Below are 20,230 nucleotides of genomic sequence, written 5' to 3'. Positions count from 1 at the left end.
TTCATACATCCAAATTCACAACCAACTAAACATCAGTCTTCTCATTGTCATATAAAAATCTACACCACTTACCTCAACTTACCAAATAGGAAATTCTTCACCCTATCACAGCCTCTGGCCCAATTTTCTTATCAATTACTATTTCCATCACACACACACACACACACACACACACACACACACTCACACACATATATTCACATCATAATTCAAGCTATTATAAAACCAAATAATCACCACAACAATCAATTTTATTCAATCCTATCCTAGGGACAATTAGCCTAGGTTTTCACATAGTTTATATAATGCCTACTTAAAACTTAGACCCGTACCTTACCGATGATGATTTTTCCAACACTTGAATTTCCTTCCCTACCTGAATCAAGCCTCAACCAACTCCTCCAAGCCTCTGCCAATTGTTCCAAAATCATACCACGTACTCCAACCGCACCAATTCAACCAAACAAGACAAGCTAATCCATATAATCTAATCACAATAATTTATTCAATATTCATACTAGGGTTTTTACTCAAAATGTAAAATTCAGAAAATTAAGCTTCCTTACTTTATCTCACGTAACCTTGGGTTGAAACTCCATCAAAACTCAAGATTAAACCTCCCCTAATCATTGAAAAATCAAAATTTTCTCAACACCCAAACCAAAAATGAGAAATTGAAGAGAAATGGAAAATACTTAGATAGAATCGAAGAACATGGTGAGAGCGACGTATGATCACAAACGGATCTTCGATCGGAGCTTCGGATTGAAAGTTATGAGGATTTTTGTGTGAGTGTGAATAATGACCTTAGAGCACCACTCTCTTCCTCTCTTCTCTCTTTATGCTAAATGTGTTTGTGTTAATGAGGGGGAGAGTGCTAAAATATGAAGGGAGAAAGGCTTATAAGCTATGGGCTTAGGCCTAACATGAGTCTGTTTGTGGTTTTTGTCTTGTTTGGCCCAACCTTGGGCCAAAACCTTTAAGATAAGTGTTTTAATTCATATTCTAAATTATTTATCTCTCCCAATTATAATTGTTAGATTTTTAACCTTCTTCACTCATAATTAATTTATTATTTATTATTTAATTGTGTTTTACATCCTACCCACCTAATTATAAATTTTGCTCTCAAAATTTAATTACAATTACCTTCAAATATGTGAGGGTAATTCTTCCGCATGTCATATTCGAGCTCCCATGTATGCTCTTCCATTCCCACTCGACTCCAAGTAACCTTCACCAATAGAACTTCTTTTTCGCGTAGTTTCTTGATGCTGACATCATCAATTCTCACCGGAGCCACTTGAAATGTAAGATTTTCCTTCAGCTGAACCAATTCGAGCACTAACATGTGTGTTACATCAGATGTGTACTTCCAAAACTGAGAAACATGAAATACGTCGTGCAGGTTTGAAAGATATGGCAGTGAAGCCATTTGATATGCCACTGGCCCAAACCTCTTAAGAATTTGAAATGGACCAATGTAATAGGGATCCAACTTCTTCATTTTTATTGCTCTACCCACTCCCATAGTCGGAGTAATATTTTAGAATACATGATCTCCCTCTTCAAATTCCAAAGGCTTCCATCTTCGATCAGCATAGTTTTTCTGACGACTCTGAGCAATAAGAATTCTGGCTCGAATCCTCTTAATATGTTCAGTCGTCTTAGCCACCAATTCAGACCCCAACAAACGTTCCTCTCTGGCCCATACTAACATAATGGACATCGACACTTTCTCCCATACAGAGCCTCATACGAAGCCATTTCGATGCTTGCATGGTAATTGTTATTGTACGTAAACTCCACCAACGACATATAGCGATCCCAACTCGCCAGTTGGTCCAACACATATACTCTCAATGAATCTTCTAGAGTCTGAATCGTTTTCTTTGATTAGCCATTGGTTTGAGGATGGTACACCGTGCTTAAGCACAATTAAGTTCTGAATACTTTCTAGAAAGCTCCCCAAAATTTTAAAGTGAATCAATGATCTCTATCTAACACTATGGTTGTTGGTGTACGAAATTGTGATCATCAACAATGGCGCCAAAGACTTGGAGCTCTCAAACATGAATCACACTTTGTCACAATTCCGCACAACTAACCAGCAAGTGCACTGGGTCGTCCAAGTAATACCTTACGTGAGTAAGGGTCGATCCCACGGAGACTGTCGGCTTGAAGCAAGCTATGGTCATCTTGTAAATCTCAGTCAGGTGGATTCAAATGGTTATGGAGAATTGATAATTAAAAGATAAATAAAACATAAAATAAAGATAAAAATACTTATGTAATTCATTGGTAGGAATTTCAAATAAGCGTATGAAGATGCTTTGTTCCTTCTGAACCTCTGCTTTCCTATTGCCTTCTTCCAATCATTCATACTCCCTTCCATGGCAAGCTTTATGTTGGGCATCACCGTTGTCAATGGCTACTTTCCGTCCTCTCAGTGAAAATGTTCTAAATGCGCTGTCACCGCACGGCTAATCATCTGTCGGTTCTCGATCATGTTGGAATAGGATCCATTGATCCTTTTGCGTCTGTCACACGCCCAACACTCGCGAGTTTGAAGCTCGTCACAGTCATCGCTTCCCAGATCCTACTCGGAATACCACAGACAAGGTTTAGACTTTTCGGATCTCAGGAATGGCCGCCAATTGATTCTAGCCTATACCACGAAGGTTCCAATCTTAGATTAGAAACCCAAGAGATACGCATTCAAGCCATTGCTAGTAGAACAGAGGTGGTTGTCAGGCACATGCTCATAGGTGAGAATGATGATGAGTGTCACAGATCATCACATTCATCAAGTTGAAGAACGAATGAATATCTTAGAGAAGAAGTAGGCATGAATTGAATAGAAAAATAATAGTAATTGTATTAATTCATGAAGAACAGCAGAGCTCCACACCTTAATCTATGGTGTGTAGAAACTCCACCGTTGAAAATACATAAGTACAGGGTCTAGGCATGGCCGAATGGCCAGCCTCCCCAAACATAAAGATCAAAAGGTATATGAAAGTCTGTGTGTAAAAGTCTCTAAATACAATAGCAAAAGGTCCTATTTATAGAAAACTAGTAGCCTAGGGTTACAGAAATAGGTAATTAATGCAGAAATCTTCTTCCGGGCCCACTTGGTGTGTGCTTGGACGGAGCATTGAAGCTTCCATGTGTAGAGACTTTTCTTGGAGTTAAACGCTAGCTTTTGTGCCAGTTTGGGCGTTTAACTCCAGCTTTTATGCCAGTTCTGGCGTTTTGACGCCATAATTTCTATGCTGACTTGAAATGCCGGTTTGGGCCATCAAATATTGGGCAAAGTATGGACTATTATATATTTTTGGAAAGTTCAGGATGTCTACTTTCCAACGTAATTGAGAGCGCACCAATTGGGCTTTTATAGCTCCAGAAAATCCACTTCGAGTGTTGGGAGGTCAGAATCCAACAGTATCTGCAATCCTTTTTCAGCCTCTGAATCAGATTTTTGCTCAAGTCCCTCAATTTCAGCCAGAAAATACCTGAAATCACAGAAAAATACACAAACTCATAGTAAAGTCCAAAAAAGTGAATTTTAAATAAAAACTAATAAAAATATAATAAAAACTAACTAAAATATACTAAAAACATACTAAAAACAATGCCAAAAAGCGTATAAATTATCCGCTTATCAGTTGTAGACACACTAGGCAATCTTACAATCTCCTTAATGTACAACCTCACCGATTTCTCAAAAGAATAAGTCATACAGATAGGCAAGAAATGAGCGAATTTCGTCAATCGATCAACAATCATCCACACTGCATCAAATCCTACTCTACTCCTTGGCAATCCTGACACAAAGTCCATAGCAATACCGTTTGTAATACCCTATCACACAGAACTTTACACTTAAGTCGTAAAACAGATGTGGTGAGGTATTACGACCCCTAAAAATAAAATTATACACAGATATACTTGAAGAAATTTGTAACTAGGAGCCTTGAAGAAAGGTTTAAGCAAAAACCGCGAAAAGAAAAGCGCATTACTCATGAGCGCATAAACGCAGAAAGGTAGATAAGATCGCGCGAAAAAGATGGCCTGCGAAGGGAAGGCCAGTCAGAGCATATATATATATATACATAAGTACCCCCCAAGAACCCAAAAAGACCGTTTATAACACTTGTTTCTCCCAGTCAACCTCTAAGAGGGACAAAACATAAGTTATATAAATACATAGAAGAGTCTATAAACATAAATATAGAACAACAGCTCAAAATATAACATCCCAAAAGCTAGACTTTGCTTCCTTAGAAACATCAGACGCTCAGCGAGGTGCCTCTCGACCTGCATCTGAAAACAACAACATTTGTATAGAATGAGAACCAAAGATTCTCAGTATGGTAATGGTGCCCACATAACTAACATATAAGGTCTCGGAAAAAGCAGAGGCAACCTTAGAACTTCCAGTATTTAAATTTAACTTAAATTCATAACTTAAACCTGAAAAACATAGCAACTAACTAAAGGATTCTCATTTTAAACTAACTAAATCCTTTCTGATTCCTTCTAACCTCCCCATTGCCAGTGGAACCGTCATCAGCATCTCCTCTGCCAGTATGAGAGATCTCTCAGTTGTAAACACAAGCAAAACAGACAAAGAAAGCACATATAACAAGTAGACAATTAGTAATTAACATGAATAAACAATTAAGCAAGCCAAGACAATACCCACTCAAATAAAACATACAAATGTCCATGATGCATGCATGCCATATGGTTGATGAGCCTCATCTGTCAGTTACAAAGCCAACCCGACATGTCCGGTAACTAACCTGGGCATCGTCCTCTTGAAAACTGGTGAGCGATATAGTACCACGATCCTCACCTCGTGAACGATAAACCACCATGATTCTCACTATCTGCAAATGGTAAACCACCTTGATTACCACAGACATTTTTCAATTGGAAAGGAACAACCTGTGGGTGGTAAATAACCACGATCCCTACCTCAACTGCAATCCTTGACAAGTGGTACACTACCACAATCCTTGTCAGGTGCATGAATCACAATTTTATAACCCGTAGGCGGTAAATCACCACGATCCCCACAGACATGTCGACATTGGACAAGCGGTAAACCACCATAATCCTTGCCAGTCAAGCCCAAAAATAGTTTCATCCGTTCTTCGAACGGCATAAACTTTACGGATCCAATTTTTGTTTGAAACAAGTTTGACACAAATTGGGGGCCCGGAAGCCGAGTTATGACTTGTCGAAGTTGGTCAAAAATTCACTTTTACTAAATAGTCAAAAATTATCCATAGACAAACTCATAGACAAGCAATGCATTCTCATAGACAAACTTAACATTCAACACCTCATAATTCACTTAAACAACTCCATAACACCAATTCAATAATTATCCTCAACACATTCCAATCAACAATTTAATTCAATAACCAACAAATATCAATGATCAACAACATCAACAATTAAATCCTATCTTACGGTTAACAAACCTAAGTTTTCATGACACATTATATTTTAGTTACGAGAAACCGAAACCATATCTTGGCCGATTTCTCCCTAAGTCACAAGGCACCGCAAGCCCTCGATACACAAGCTCCAAACCTTCACCAAGTGAGTTTCAAGCTCTGAATATGTTTCCAAGCCTCCAACATTATCATTATTGTTTCAATTCACATTTACACAACATAATTTCACACAATTACATACACAACCACTAATTTTACTATCCAATCTCATATAATTAAAGGATTCACAAGGGTTATGAGTTCTTTACCATTACCCACGAGATATTGAGTAAAATCCAATAATTTTCCATTGCCAGAGTTCACCTAAATCATCAAAATTATTCAATTCTTCAATACCCAAAACTCCAAATTTTTGAAACTGAGATGAGAAGATCTGGGTGTGAAAACTCAGATTTCTTAACAAATTGTTAGTGGTCTTGTAGAGGATTCCGAGACGAATGCGTGACGACTGACGACTCGCCAATCAAAGTTCCGAATCGAAAGTTATAGGGATTTAAATGAGAGGTTAGAGTTATGGAGTTTTCTTCCTTCTCCTCATGCAACCAGCAATGTGTTTCATTGCTTGGAGAAGGAGAAGAGCTAATGCTCTTCATATAGTATTCGCTGGTGTTCATACCCTAGCCCAATAAATGAAAGCCGAACTCAATAACACTAAAAGCCCTACCAATAAAGATAGACCTCAAGGTAAGCCCGACCTATTTTAGGAGGTCTGACGAACGGATCTTTGCTAGTAGAGAATTCACAAATAAGTTCTCGTTACTAGTATAGTTTCTATACCAACAAAGAATTCTTTCATACAAAAACTTGTTTGTCACTAAAGCAAACCCAATAAATTAAACCGAAGTATTTAAATCTCGGGTCATCTCTCAAGGAATTGCAGGGAGGTGTGGTTATTATTGGTTGTGGAAAAGTATCTTTTTGGGTTTTTGAAATAAGGAGTAAGGAAATAAAATCGCAAGAAATTAAATTAATAACTAAGAAAACTCTTGGCAAGGTATGAGAACTGGACGTCCTATCATAGTTATCCTTATCAATTGTGATGAGAATTGTTCATTGCTCCCACTTAGTTAACCTCTAACTATGGAGGAAAGTCAAGTGGACTAATCAATTTGATTCCTCAAGTCCTAGTTAACTCCTAAGGAAAGACTAGCTTTAGAGGGATCCAAATCAACCAGCAACTTTCAATCATCAATCAACAAAGGAGTTTGATAACTCGAGCGTCTCCAATTATTCAACCAAAGCCAAGAATCATAACAATCTAACTTAAGGCCCTCCCAAGTATTTTACCAAACACTTGGAAGGCATAACATAAAAATATAGAAAAGCAATAAGAGACAATAAAATCTAAACAACCAATTGTAAGCATCAATAACATAAATTGAAGAAAGCAATCATAAATCTGAAATACCTCAAATTGCATTAAATAGAAAATCACGTCTAACATGGGAATTCATAAACTAAATTAGGAAAATAAATGAATCAACAAGAGAAATAGATAAACTAAAGGACTAGAACAATCAAGAGTAGAAGAGAATTAAATTAAAGGAACATTGAACCTGGAATTGAGAAGAAATAAACCTAAAACTAAGAGAAATCCTAAAACCTAGAGAGAGGAGAGAGCCTCTCTCTCTAGAAACTACATCTAAAAACCTAAATTTTTGTGAATTGATGAATGAATGAATGAATGATTCCTCTCATGATTCCCCCATTTTGCAGCATCTATTCTGTGTTCTCGGGCTTGGAATTGGGCCAAAAAGGAGCCTAGAAATCGCCCCCATAGCTTTCTGCAACTTTCTGCACGTGGCGCATATCACGCGTATGCGTAGGTCACGCATATGCATCGTTTGGCGAAATTTCTTGTCACGCATACACGTCAGTCACGCGTACGCGTCGCTTGTCTTTTGCGCTAGTCACGCGTACGCGTCACTCATGCGTGCGCGTCGCTGCCAGCTTCTCAAAACTTCATTTTTCGCGTTCCTTCCACTTTTGCACGTTTCCTTTCTATCCTCTAAGCCATTCCTGCCCTATAAATCCTGAAAGTACTCAACACACAGATCACGGCATCGAATGGTAATAAAAGATAATTAAAATTGATAGTTTAAAGGCCCAGGAAACATGTTTTCAACTATATCACAGAATTAGGAAGGAATTGTAAAACCATGCAAATTATATGAATAAGTGAGTAAAGAATTGATAAAAAACCACTCAAATTAGCACAAGATAAACCATAAAATAGTGGTTTATCAAGGTCGGACACCGACTTCTTAAGGGCGAAAGCCCTACTCACTCAAAGCAGATAAACTGCTCCCTAAAACCTCCACTGTATCTAGAAGGTGAATCTTAACAAACTCCCAAGATAAAAGGAACGCTTATCTACCAGAAAAGATAAGATTACTCCAACAAAAGGTGGTTAGCAGTTCTAGTATAAATACACTAGCACCCCCTAGGTATAACACACGTTCTAATCTACTAAAAACCTGCCTAAAGTCCTTGCTGATTTAAGCATCGGAGTCTCTTGCAGATACCACCCGCTACCTCCTCATGAAGAACTCGGACAGACAGTACCTCAGCATCAATAAGTCGGACGCTGCCACACAAAGGGATCTAGACCTCACGTTCAGGCCCAAATCTACGTTTCAGGTAACCCCCGTAATATTGGTGCCATTGTCGGGGACCTAGAATTCACCCTCTGACCAATGGTGGACCACAAGCTCAGAGACGGCTATATGGCATCTGAATCTGAACTAGAAGACCAGCTAGAAGATCAAACCCTCTTCCTTCCTCCTCTGCCATCACATCATGGCCCCCACAGGAAAGGGACCTCTGGGAATCCTCAAACAGGAGGATTCTGTCTGAGGTTCATCATCTCGAGGCATAGGATCCACCTTATGCGATTAAGATCCTGGACCTCATTCACGGTTAAGGAAATCGGCTCCAGTAGCTCGAACACGAGGCCAAATGATAGCGGGAGGCAGAACGGGAACTGCAAAAGGAAGTAAGGCAACGAAAGGAATTAGAAGACAAGTTACAGAAGTTAGAAGCTGGCGTACAAAGAAGGACTAATCGGACGGAGCGTAACGATAGTCCGTTGGGAGGACGCGACCTGTTCATAGAAGAGATCATGAGGGCTAGGGTTCCTCAGAACTTCAAATCACCTGACATGGATCTCTACGACAGAATGTCCAATCTGAGTCACCATCTCAGCAATTTCAGAAGCAGAACGTATCTGGCTGACACTTCTAACGCAACTTGTTGCAAAGCCTTCCCGACCACTTTAACAAAAGCTTCCATGAAATGGTTTGACGGACTGCCCCCTGATGCGCGAAAAACTTGTCTCTCAATAAATCTCCCTTCGGCAAGTGTACCGAATTTGTCGTCAAGTAAAAAATCACAATAGAGTGAGGTCGAATCCCACAAGGATTGATTGATCAAGCAACTTTAATTAGAAGAATGTTCTAGTTGAGCGAATCCAGAATTTGGGTTGAGAGTTGCAGAAAATAAAATGGCGGGAATGTAAATAACAGAAAAGTAATTGCTAGAATTAAAGGACTGGAAGTAAATGACTGAAAATAAATTGCAGAATTGTAAATGGGAATGAGGGATTTGCTCATAAAAGTAAATGGCAGAAATTAAAGAGAATGGGTAAGATCAGAGATGGGGAGTTCATTGGGCTTAGGAGATGTTGCAATTCTCCGGATCAAGTTCATTTTCATCTCTTCCTCAATCAATGCACTCATTGATCTCATTGGCAATCTTAAGTGATTGAATTACAATTTCTTGCAATTCAATCTCTCAAATCTTGATCAATAGCCAATTCCTTGGTCAATTGCTCATGAGAAGAGATGAAGTATGGTCACTGATTATACCACATGCATTTCCCAAATCAAATATTGAGAGGGTTATAGTCACATACCCATCCAAACCCAATTTGGTCCAGCATGAGAAAGCATTTCTAGCTTGATCTCTTCATTCCTCTTTCAAGGTTCAAAAGAGATCCAAGTTTGAATAGCTTCTCTTCCAATATAACTACTCAATTGGATGAAGATCGAAAGCTTTCAAGTAAAATCAAGAGAAAAGATAGAAGAAGAATAATGAAAATTAGTATTGATCCATCAAATTACAACAGATCTCCCTAACCCAATGAAAGGGGTTTAGTTGTTCATAGCTCTTGAAAATGAAAACAAAGATGGAGAATACATCATAAAACTAGAAAATGCAAAGAAAGTAAAATACAGAGAGTAGTTCTCCTTTTTCTAGCCTCCAGAACTCCTTTCTCAATTCAAAGCTACTCCTATATATACTACTTCTCTCAGCTTCTAGTTGGCTCTTCAAGTCTTGGGCCTTTGGATCTTGAGTTTGAAGCAGTTCTTTTCTTCATTTGGGCTTGGCTTTACTTGCAGAGAGAAAGTGCTAAGTGGGCAGAGACTTTAGCTCAGGGCGTTAGGGGTGTTAACATTTAGTGAAAGTATAAGTTTGAGAACATTAGTGACACTTAACATTTTCACTAACGTTCCAATGTACCCCTTTGCCTCACGTTAGAGCCCACGTTAACTAGGTTAACGTGGCTTCTAGCGTGGCCTTGCCAACCTTCGAAAACGTTAGTGACACTCAACATTGTCACTAACGTTCCAGTGTGCCCCTTTTTGCTTCACATTAAAGCCCACGTTAACTAGGTTAACGTGGCTTCTAACGTGGCCTTGCCACTCTTCAAGAACGTTAGTGACACTCAACATTGTCACTAACGTTCCAATGTGCCCCTGGATCTCACGTTAGAGTCCATGTTAACTAGGTTAACGTGGCTTCTAACGTGGCCATTCTTATCCATCCCAACGTTAGTGACAATGTTGAGTGTCACTAACGTTGGCTCATCATTCATTCCTCATCGTTAGCTTCCACGTTAACTAAGTTAACGTGGAAGTTAACGTGGCTCCTTGGGGGGTTGTGTGGTTGCTTCCAACGTTAGTGACTATGTTGAGTGTCACTAACGTTGTCGACAACTCTCACCTCTTACGTTAGCTCCCACGTTAACCAAGTTAACGTGGGAGTTAACGTGGTGTGTTGCATCCTTAGGCCAACGTTAGTGACAATGTTGAATGTCACTAACGTTGGCTTCTCTTCCCCCCTTTATCGTTAGAGGCCACGTTAACTAGGTTAACGTGGGCTCTAACGTGGCCACTCATGAGTGTTTACCAACGTTAGTGACAATGTTAAGTGTCACTAACGTTGGCTCAACTTCCCTTCTCCACGTTAGAGTTCACGTTAACTTAGTTAACGTGACTCTTAACGTGGGCAATGATGGCTTTGAGAGTGTTATTGGCAATCACTTTTCTCATTAACCTTGCAAGTTACCTCCCTTTCCTTGCTTCCTTTGGTCCTGAAATCAAGCAACAGAGTGCATCAAAGTTCTAGTCCAAGTCATGGATAATGCAGCATACAATTTGTCACTAAATTCATGCAAAATCCTCATGAAATAATGTAAAATGCACAATGTATGCTTGAATCAAGGTGTAGGTGAATATCTACCCAAAACTAGCTTATTTCCTAAAGAAATGCATGAAACTACCCTAAAAATAGTAAAGAAAAGGTCAGTAAAACTGGCCAAGATGCCCTGGCATCACCCCCCAGGCCAATGGATAGGCTGAAGCTGCAAACAAAGTCATATTAGTCGGACTAAAGCACCGATTGCAGGATGAAAAAGGAGCTTGGGCTTACCGAACCACTCCACATTCCACGACGGGAGAGTCACCCTTCTGACTTCATACAGAATGGAAGCAATAATTCCCATAGAAACTTCACCACCACCTACCTCGTCCTGATTGAGAATGGCATCAGAACACAGAAGTCGAGTGGAGGAAAGCTAGCTACCAACTAGAAAGGACCCTATAAGATAATAGAGGTTCTAAGTAAAGGTTCTTGTAAGGTGTCCGACCTCCAAGGACGGGAGCTCCCAAGGTCTTGGCACGCTTGTAACCTAAAAAGATACTACAGCTAAAAGTCTTGTACCTATGTGCACTCTTTTTTTCAAAAAGAAAGGGTTTTTTTAATGAGGCACAGTACAAGGGCTAGAGGCACCCAAGCCTTTAGTAGATAGCTATGTAAGGGAATTTCTTAAACATTAATAAAAGACTCTTGGACTATTTTTTTTTTTAATTTCTTTTTAAGTTTCCCATCTCAAACGCATTGACTTAAGCTCAATAAACCACAAAAATCATTACCCGATCCAAAAGTGGCCAGCAAGATAAAGCAACGAGGTACAGGTTAATGTAAGAAGTTATATAAGCAACTCGTACGAAGCAACCACAAAACAAGTCAGAACAAAAATGGAGTTGCAAGAGTAACTCAGTAAAGACCGACTACGTAAAGTCCAGCCTATCAAAGGAAATTAACAATCTTCCTATCCAAAACTATATTGTCCATACTAAAGAGAGACAAATCAAGGTCAGGAGCCAAGACCTTAACCTGAGCTTCCAGGTTCTCAAACATCTTGTCCATGCCTAGGGCAGCTATTTCCTGGAACCCAGCCAACTCCTCCTTCAATTTCTCCAGCTCTTCCTCGCAAGCTAGCCTTTCCCCGAAGACTCTAGTATAGCTCTCCTGGTATTTCTTGGCCTTCTCCTCAGCCAGGGCTGCAGTCACTTCCGACTTGTTCGTCCTCTCCCGAGATCTTTCCGAGTCGGCCTTCAAGGTGTCCCTCTCTTTCTCCAACTCCACCTTAATCTCACTCAGCCTCTCCGCATCGACTCCAGTAGCCACCAAAGCCCCAGCAGTAGCTTGAATAGGAGAACTCTTCAGCTTCCTAGAAAGTTGAGAGCACACCCCAACAAGACGAAGACCCCATGAGCCAGAGTCTGCAGATGATTCTAGAAAGTTGAGATCACTACATCATCCATACTCACGCGATGATGATGGACAAGGTTCTTCTCTCCCTAGGCCAGAGCATCAAAATTCTTGGTGTCGTGCTCTCTTCTTCATCAGGTTTCTATTTTTTGGGAGGCGGTTAAGTGGATGAAGGAGACGAAGGTGCAGAGTCTGAAGAGATAAGTCGGGAGAGGGGAGTTAGGATAACAACTTTCATATCAGAAGGATCCAATCCCGACCTCTTTCACGGTGAAAATCGGGCAAGCTTAACGACCTCCTACTGTGAAAGACCCTCCCCGACCTCCTTTTGCCGCTGAAGGTTCCGAGCTACCATCATCTTCTTGGTATTCTGAAGAAACTTCATAGCAGATTTAGGAGCCATAGCCTTTGCAATGACAAAACATGATACAATTCGAATCAACATTTAATAAACAAGAATAAACCAAAGAGTAAGGGAAGAAGCACTACCAAGGTCTGACTTCAAAAGGCTAGGATCTCCCAAATACCTCTTTGTGTCCAAATGAGAAGCTTGGCCCTAGGTACCAAGAATGAAGTCTACTACCCCCCTCTCTAAATCATCTAAGTCAGAGAGATCACGCTTAACAATTTCAAGGGTGTCCAGCCAGTACAAAGGGAACAAGCTTTCCTGATTCTCGGACAATAAGAAAGGTCGGACACCCACCACACCCTTGATCTTAAAGAAGTGGTTTTTAAAATCATGAAAGGAGTCGTCAAACATGGAAAATGCCTTCCGACCTTGTACAGCTCGGAAGGATATCCACCCCGACTTCTTAGTTGAACTGTACGATTTGGGGGCTATAAAAAGGTAGAAGAAAACATTCAAAGGGCTGAATGTCCAATCCTCGACACAAGAGTTGGAACATTTTCATAAAGGCACAAGAATTCGGGTGCAGGTGAGAAGGGGCAAGATTGGAAGATCACAAGACCTCCATCCCAAAGTCGGTAAAAGGAAGTCGAACACCAAGCCTAGTAAAGAAACAATTATAGGCATAAAAGAAGGGCTGCTCGGACTCTACTATAGGAGGAAAGCAGACTCTCTCCTCAGGATCAGATAATTTTAAAACATAGTTTCTCTCATCCTCCCTATTCTCACAAATGTTATGGTATCTAGGAAACATGTCATAATACTCTTTGTCGGTTACCAGGACACACATTAAAACAGTGCTATCTACCCAAACCCAAAGAGCTGGGAGAACCTTAGTCGACATGTTCAAGATAACTTTGCGAGACATAAACGCTACATCTACAAGCGAAAATAAAAGAAGATTGTCACCAAACAGGTCGGACGTCATTTTAAAAAGAAGTTGGGTAACAGCTACCAAATTAAAAGAAAGCTACTCAAAATCTCTTTTACACAGCACCAAATGGAGCCTCTTCGACACAACATTACGTCAAAAACGACACCATTAGGGGCAGTACGGTGTACAAAAGACAACAACAACACAAATCACAAGCAAAGATTCTTTCAAAGAAAAAAAGAAAAGTCTTTCAAAATTCTTGACAAACGCTTTCTACTTCTCCAGCACTTCACACCAAGCCAGCAAGAAAATCGAAAGCAGATTTCTTCCAAAAAGGAAAATGCAAAGACATCAAAGCAAAAAGCTAGCAAGTCTCAAAGGAGAGATGAGGAAAAGGAATGCCAGAACCAACCTGGAAGGAGATTGGGAAGAACACAACAAGAAACGGTAAACACTCGAACGATCCCCTTCATGCCGGCAAAAGCAATCGACTTTCCAAAATGCCAAGATTGGGAAAACGCGAGGCAACAGAGATGCTCGAAATGACACAAAAGAGTACTTTCAATAAAGAAGAAAGTAAAGCAATCTTTCAGAAGCAAATAAAGGGAAAAAGAGCTCAAGGGACTATTTATAAGGCATAAAGGGGTCGAAATGACTCTTCCCCCTAGTTTAAGCACGCGCAAATCCCCAGGAATAACTACTGCACGTCATTCGACGGTCATTAAAGCTCTCTCAACGTTCAAAAATTCAAAATAAGTTGGGTGATACCGAACAGATCAAACCCGACTTGCATAACGGAAGCCACAGAATGCTCGAGCCCGACCTATAAAAGAAATGAGCTCAAGCAGGAGGCACTGTTCATACCCTGCCCCAATAAATGAAAGTCGGGCCCAATAACACTAAAAGGCCCACCAATAAAGGTGGACCTCAGGGTAAGCCCGATCTCTTTTAGGAGGTCTGACACCGACTTCTTTAGGGCAAAAGCCCTACTCGATAAAGGAAACGCATCTAAAAGGTGAATCTCAACAAACTTCCAAGATAAAGGGAACGCTTATCTACCATAAAAGATAAGATTACTCCAATAAAAGGTGGTTAGCAGTTCTACTATAAATACACTGGCACTCTCCAAGTATAACACACATTCTAATCTACTAATAACCTGCCTAAAGCCCTTGCTGACTTAAACATCAGAGTCTCTTGCAGGTACCACCCCCCACCTCCTCACGAGAAACTCAGACAGGCGACACCTCGGTATCAATAAGTCAGATGCTGCCACACAAAGGGATCTAGACCTCACGTTCAAGCCCAAATCCATGTTTCAGGTAACCTCCAAAATAGTTGGGTTGGGCCCTTGGGTCCGATTCGCTCAGTTCGGCCCGTTTGACCCAACTTTGGGCCAAATCTTTCAAAATTAGTGTCAAAATTTATGTTTTAATTAATTCTACCTCAATAAACTATAAAATTAAATTTTTTAATTTCTTAGATTAATAATTAATTTATTGGCTAATTATTCACTAATTACTCGGGGTTTACACTGTTCCACTTCCATTGTGGAATCTCAAGAGGTTGCAACATCCTAGATGGCATTTGATGCTCAATCTTCATCTTCTAGCACGTCAAACACTTGGATACGTGCTCTTCCATGTCGTTCTTCATTCCGGGCTACCAGAACATCACTTTCAAGTCGTGATACATTTTTGTGGTTCCAGGGTGAATCGAGAACTAGCTCTTATGAGCCTTTGTCAACACTTTCTATTTCAGATCTCCTAAATTCAACACACAGATCCTCTCTTTGTATCTCCAAACTTCCTCTCTATCTTGGGCAACCTCTCGTTGCTTCTTCTGTCCAATCACTTGCAGCATTTTTTGCTACTCCTGATCATCCTACTGAGCTTTCTGAATTTCAGCCTTGAAGTTTCTAGAGATATGCAGCTGGTTCAAGCATACACCCTCAACTGCCTCTCCAACACCCAAGATCCACAAACTTACTCAACAACTCTTCTTCTTTAATCATTATCCAAGCAACGCTTAGAGATTTTTTGCTCAATGCATCCGCCACCACATTAGCTTTACCTAGGTGATAATTCAACTCGAAATTATAATCTTTCAGCAACTTCATCCACCTCTTTTGTCACATATTAAGTTTCTTCTGTACTTCAGGCTCTTATGTTTAGAGAAAATGTGAAATTTCACTCCATAGAGGTAGTGTCTCCATACCTTCAAGGCAAACACAACCGCAGCAAGTTCCAAGTCATGAGTCAAATAGTTTACTTCATGGGGCCTTAGCTGTCGCGAAGCATAAGCCACAACATTTTGATGCCTTTCAATGAAGCATCATAGTAAACCTCAAATGGCTCATGGGATTCAGGCGACACAAGTACTGGAGCTATAGGTAATCTCTCTTTTAGAGTTTGGAAAACTCTCCTCATAGTCAAATGTCCACACAAAAGGAGTATCCTTACGGGTCAACTTAGTCATCAGCAATGCATTTTGTGAGAATCAAAGCTTCACAACTTCTCATGATGTCGCATACTTACAAGTTCGTCTTTCGCGTCCATAAGTCATGTTCTAAGGAACTAACGTCTCAATGGTTACATCTAGGAATCGTACGCGATGCCGAAATAGGCTCAAATTTATTTCAAAAGGATACTAAGCTCAAAAGAGAACAAACAACATGAATGGTATTCGCAAAAAATCAAAATGATACCTCGTATTGCGATCAAGCGATGTTGTAGAAAAACAACAAAATGTACCAAAAAGAGAATTAAAGTGCATCCCAAAAAAGGAATCTAAGTCAAGAATCCTAGATAGAGAGAACAAGGCATATCAAATCAAATAAGTCTATGCTGATTTTAATGAAATACAAGTTCGCGAAGGAAGGCAACTCAACTTAACAGCAAGTTTTCAAGGATTCAAGGACCACTTGATTGTACCAAAACAAGCTCAGTATCAGCTCGAAAGGTACAAGATTCATGCATGGATATATGCGAGTAAAGAATAGGATTAGAAAGATGATCAAATCATTTTTCAAGAAGAAATCTAAGACAAAAACTTCAATGCAAGTTTCAAAAAAAAGTAGATCAAGTCACAAAGATTCATTGACATAATTCTCTCCTAAAATTAGGCTTAACCACCACTAAAATTTTCCTCGAATCTAACCAATATATCATACCAGGTATTCCAAAATCCTCAACATCTAATAAGAACCAGTTATTTCATCAATTCACCAATACCTTGAATCCGAGAGTCGGATCTAGCAGCATTAACTTAGTCCTATTGTTGAGCTTGACCGGTATCTTGAGCCCTCCTATGAGGACAATCTATAGCCTTATGCCCTGGTAACCCGCACTTGAAACACCTTAACTCATCTGAATATGTCATCTCCTACTTTCCTTTTTCATTTTCGCGATGGTTGTCCTTCCTTCGATAATTGTTCTGACCCTGAGGATGTGGAGGGACGTAGCCATTCCATTTAAAATTCTGGCTTCTTGGTGTAAAGCTCCTACCTTGCCTCTTTTTGTAAGATTCTTGGCTATCACTTTTAGCCAAAGTAGTCTTCCTCGAGCACTCTTCTGCCACTTGACTCTTGTTGACCAACTCCAAAAAGATCCCTATCTCCATTGGTACTACGATACTCAGAATATCACCTCCACGACCATGTCCATTACCACCTTCATTGCCACTTCCAGCTTGTTATTCTATCCTATCCACCGCTCGGTTGGTCGCAGTAGTAGCATCATTAATAGTCGTAGCCATAGTCTCCATTGCACCTATGAATTCAGTCATACTACTTACCGGTACGGTTTTCTTATTACCTCTCCATCCTTGTCCTCGACCTTGTCTATGTCCACGAGATGCCATTTGGGTCCTGTCCATACCAAAAAATCGATATTAAGGTGATCAGTCTCAATATCTCAAGTCTAGTGCTTCAAAATTTCAAAAGCATGCTCATGAATAATTATGCTATACTTGTCAGACAAACATCCTAAATAGCATATAAACACAATCCAGAGAATGCTCAGAAGCATAGTCTGTCCGTCCCTTAGGCTCTACAAGAATGAACTACTCTGATACCATAATGTAATACCCTATCACACAAAGCCTTATGCTATAGTCGTAAATCAGAGGTGGTGAGGTATTATGACCTCTAAAACGAAAAAGTACATATATAGTATTTGAAAGAATATAATTTAATTCAGAGCCTGTAAAGGAAGAATAAAACAAAAGCGAGAAATCATTATCGCACATGTAGCATTAAAGGTAAAAGCGTCGATATACAGAAACGAAAGACATATACATATACATAGCAAATACTAGTTTCGACTTGCGAAAAAAAGACAAGCTAGAAAGTATATTACAGAATCAGAAGTGTAATCAAAACATAATCCAGTTTCTCTGAAAATCAACCTCTAAAAGGGATATACAAACATATATACAAAAGCGGAGAAATAAACAACTCTAAGCACAAAATAAAAAATATAAGGGAGTCTTCGCTGTCCAAGAGGATCCAGTATACTCAGCGAGGTGCGTCACGTCCTGTATCTAAAAAATAACAAAATCCATAATGGGTGAGAATTCGAAGATTCCTAGTAGGGTAACAGTTTTAAATGGAGATGATGTAAAAATACACGAACCCACTAGACAATCCTAAACTTCAACACCCAAGATTCAAGCCTAGGGTTTATTAAACCAAGCAGGGTAAACATATTAAGTCCTCATCTGTCTCAGTGGTCCTTATCCTCCATCCTTCATAACACATCTTAACAACTTCCTTCTTAGTATCACATCATATCAGTATATGGTTCAGTAGCTTATTAAGCAGTAGCAAACACTAGTAATAAGGTGCAAACATAATCAAAAGCAATCACATCATATATAGTAATTAGTAGTTAAACAGATATATTCACTTAGGCAAACCAAACAAAAGATACACACTCAAGCAATTACACATAGATGCACATAATGCATGCCTGTCTTACTGGCCATGAGCTCACATGTTGGTTATGTTGTCAGACCTGACTCGGGTAAGCAGGATTAACCAATTGTCCTTACCCTTAGGTTCCATAAAAGCAAGCAAAATTTACCAAACTGTCCTTTTCCGGAATGTTCATCAACTATACAAGCGGGATTTATCACCGTCCTTGCCATCCAAATTATTCCATGAGTAAGCGTGATTAACCAAAGTCCTTACCGGGTACTTGGAACAAGTGGGATTAACCAACTTCCTTGTCAGGAATAGAGATCAATCAATGCGCAAGCAAAATTTACCACAATCCTTCCATTGCAGTAATTCATATCTCAAACAATTCACAATAAAGCCTTTAATCAGTGTTATACTCAGTAGGTTCATTAACCATAAGCTTTCATCAATATCACCGATCCTTTAATCCACAATCCCATTCATTATACCAATTTAATCCATTCCATATCCCCACACTCATTCTGAAGTCTAAAACTAGTTATCTGACCATATACAGGGATTTACAAGCTTGTCGGAAAAGTTAAATAGTCAAAAACAGAGAAATTTTGAGAAAACAGGCCCTGTGCGTATGCATTATCCTTGTGCATACGCACCAATCAGAAATGCTTCCCAACTTGTGCTTACGCATGACCAGTTTGCGTACGCACAACTTGAAAACTCCCTCCCGTGCGTACGCATCAGCCTCATGCATATGCATGAGTATTCACACTTGTCCTGACTAGTGCATGCACACAACCCCGTACATGTGCACACAAGCCACAACTCTAGTTTTTCTGCAATCTCAGAATTTAGTTTAAAACATCAATTTTCAATCATTCATAATTTCCTCTATAAAATTTCGTTTTCATTCATTCTTAAACCATTTTAAAGCGCTCATCATTATCTTTAATTTAAGACAAATTTCATTAAATTCCGAGCACCAAGTTATGGTCCGTCAAAGTTGGTTAAAATTCTGTTTTAACCCAAATCCACACTATTGCCTATTTTCACCAATTCTCAATCCAATTTAGTTCAAACCACTCCAATACCATTTCTAAATATTTCAAAAACTCATTCATCAATTCCCAAATATTTCAAGCCTAACCAACCCAATTCTAACTCATTTAGCACCTCTCATCAACTATATCCATTCACAACAACAACACACAACACTCACACATCCAAATTCACAACCAACCAAACATCAATCATCTCATTCTCATATAACAATTCACACCACTCACCTCAACTTACTAAATAGGGAATTCCTCATCCTATCACGGCCTCTGGTACAATTTTCATATCAATTACCATTTCCATCACACACACACACACACACACACACACACACACACACACACACATATTTACATCATAATTCAAGCTATCCTCCAACCAAATAATTATCACAATAATCAATTTCTTTCATTCCTATCCTAGGTATAATTACCTAGATTTTTACATAGCTCTACATAATGCCTACTCAAAACTAAGACCCGTACCTTATCGACGACAGTATTCCCAACACTTGAATTTCCTCTCCTCTCGGAATCAAGCCTCAACCAACTCCTCCAAGCCTCTCCCAATTATACCACAATCACACCACGTACTCTAACTGCACC

General features: G+C 39.6%; 1 protein-coding gene across 1 annotated transcript; it reads right to left on the bottom strand.

Annotated features, from left to right (window-relative positions):
- Positions 1 to 381: 381 nt before the first annotated feature.
- Positions 382 to 1,531, bottom strand: LOC148572165 (uncharacterized). Its single transcript, XM_088507388.1, has 2 exons — positions 1,150 to 1,531; positions 382 to 473 (listed from the first exon to the last, which is right to left on the bottom strand). Exons 1-2 carry the CDS (start codon positions 1,529 to 1,531, stop codon positions 382 to 384), a joined length of 474 nt encoding a protein of 157 aa, XP_088363514.1.
- Positions 1,532 to 20,230: the final 18,699 nt, after the last annotated feature.

The sequence above is a fragment of the Arachis ipaensis genome, chromosome B3 (assembly GCF_059453495.1).
Source record: "Arachis ipaensis isolate K30076 ecotype BB chromosome B3, ASM5945349v1, whole genome shotgun sequence".
NCBI lineage: Eukaryota > Viridiplantae > Streptophyta > Magnoliopsida > Fabales > Fabaceae > Arachis > Arachis ipaensis.
This window is presented reverse-complemented; position numbering and strand designations above follow the sequence as displayed.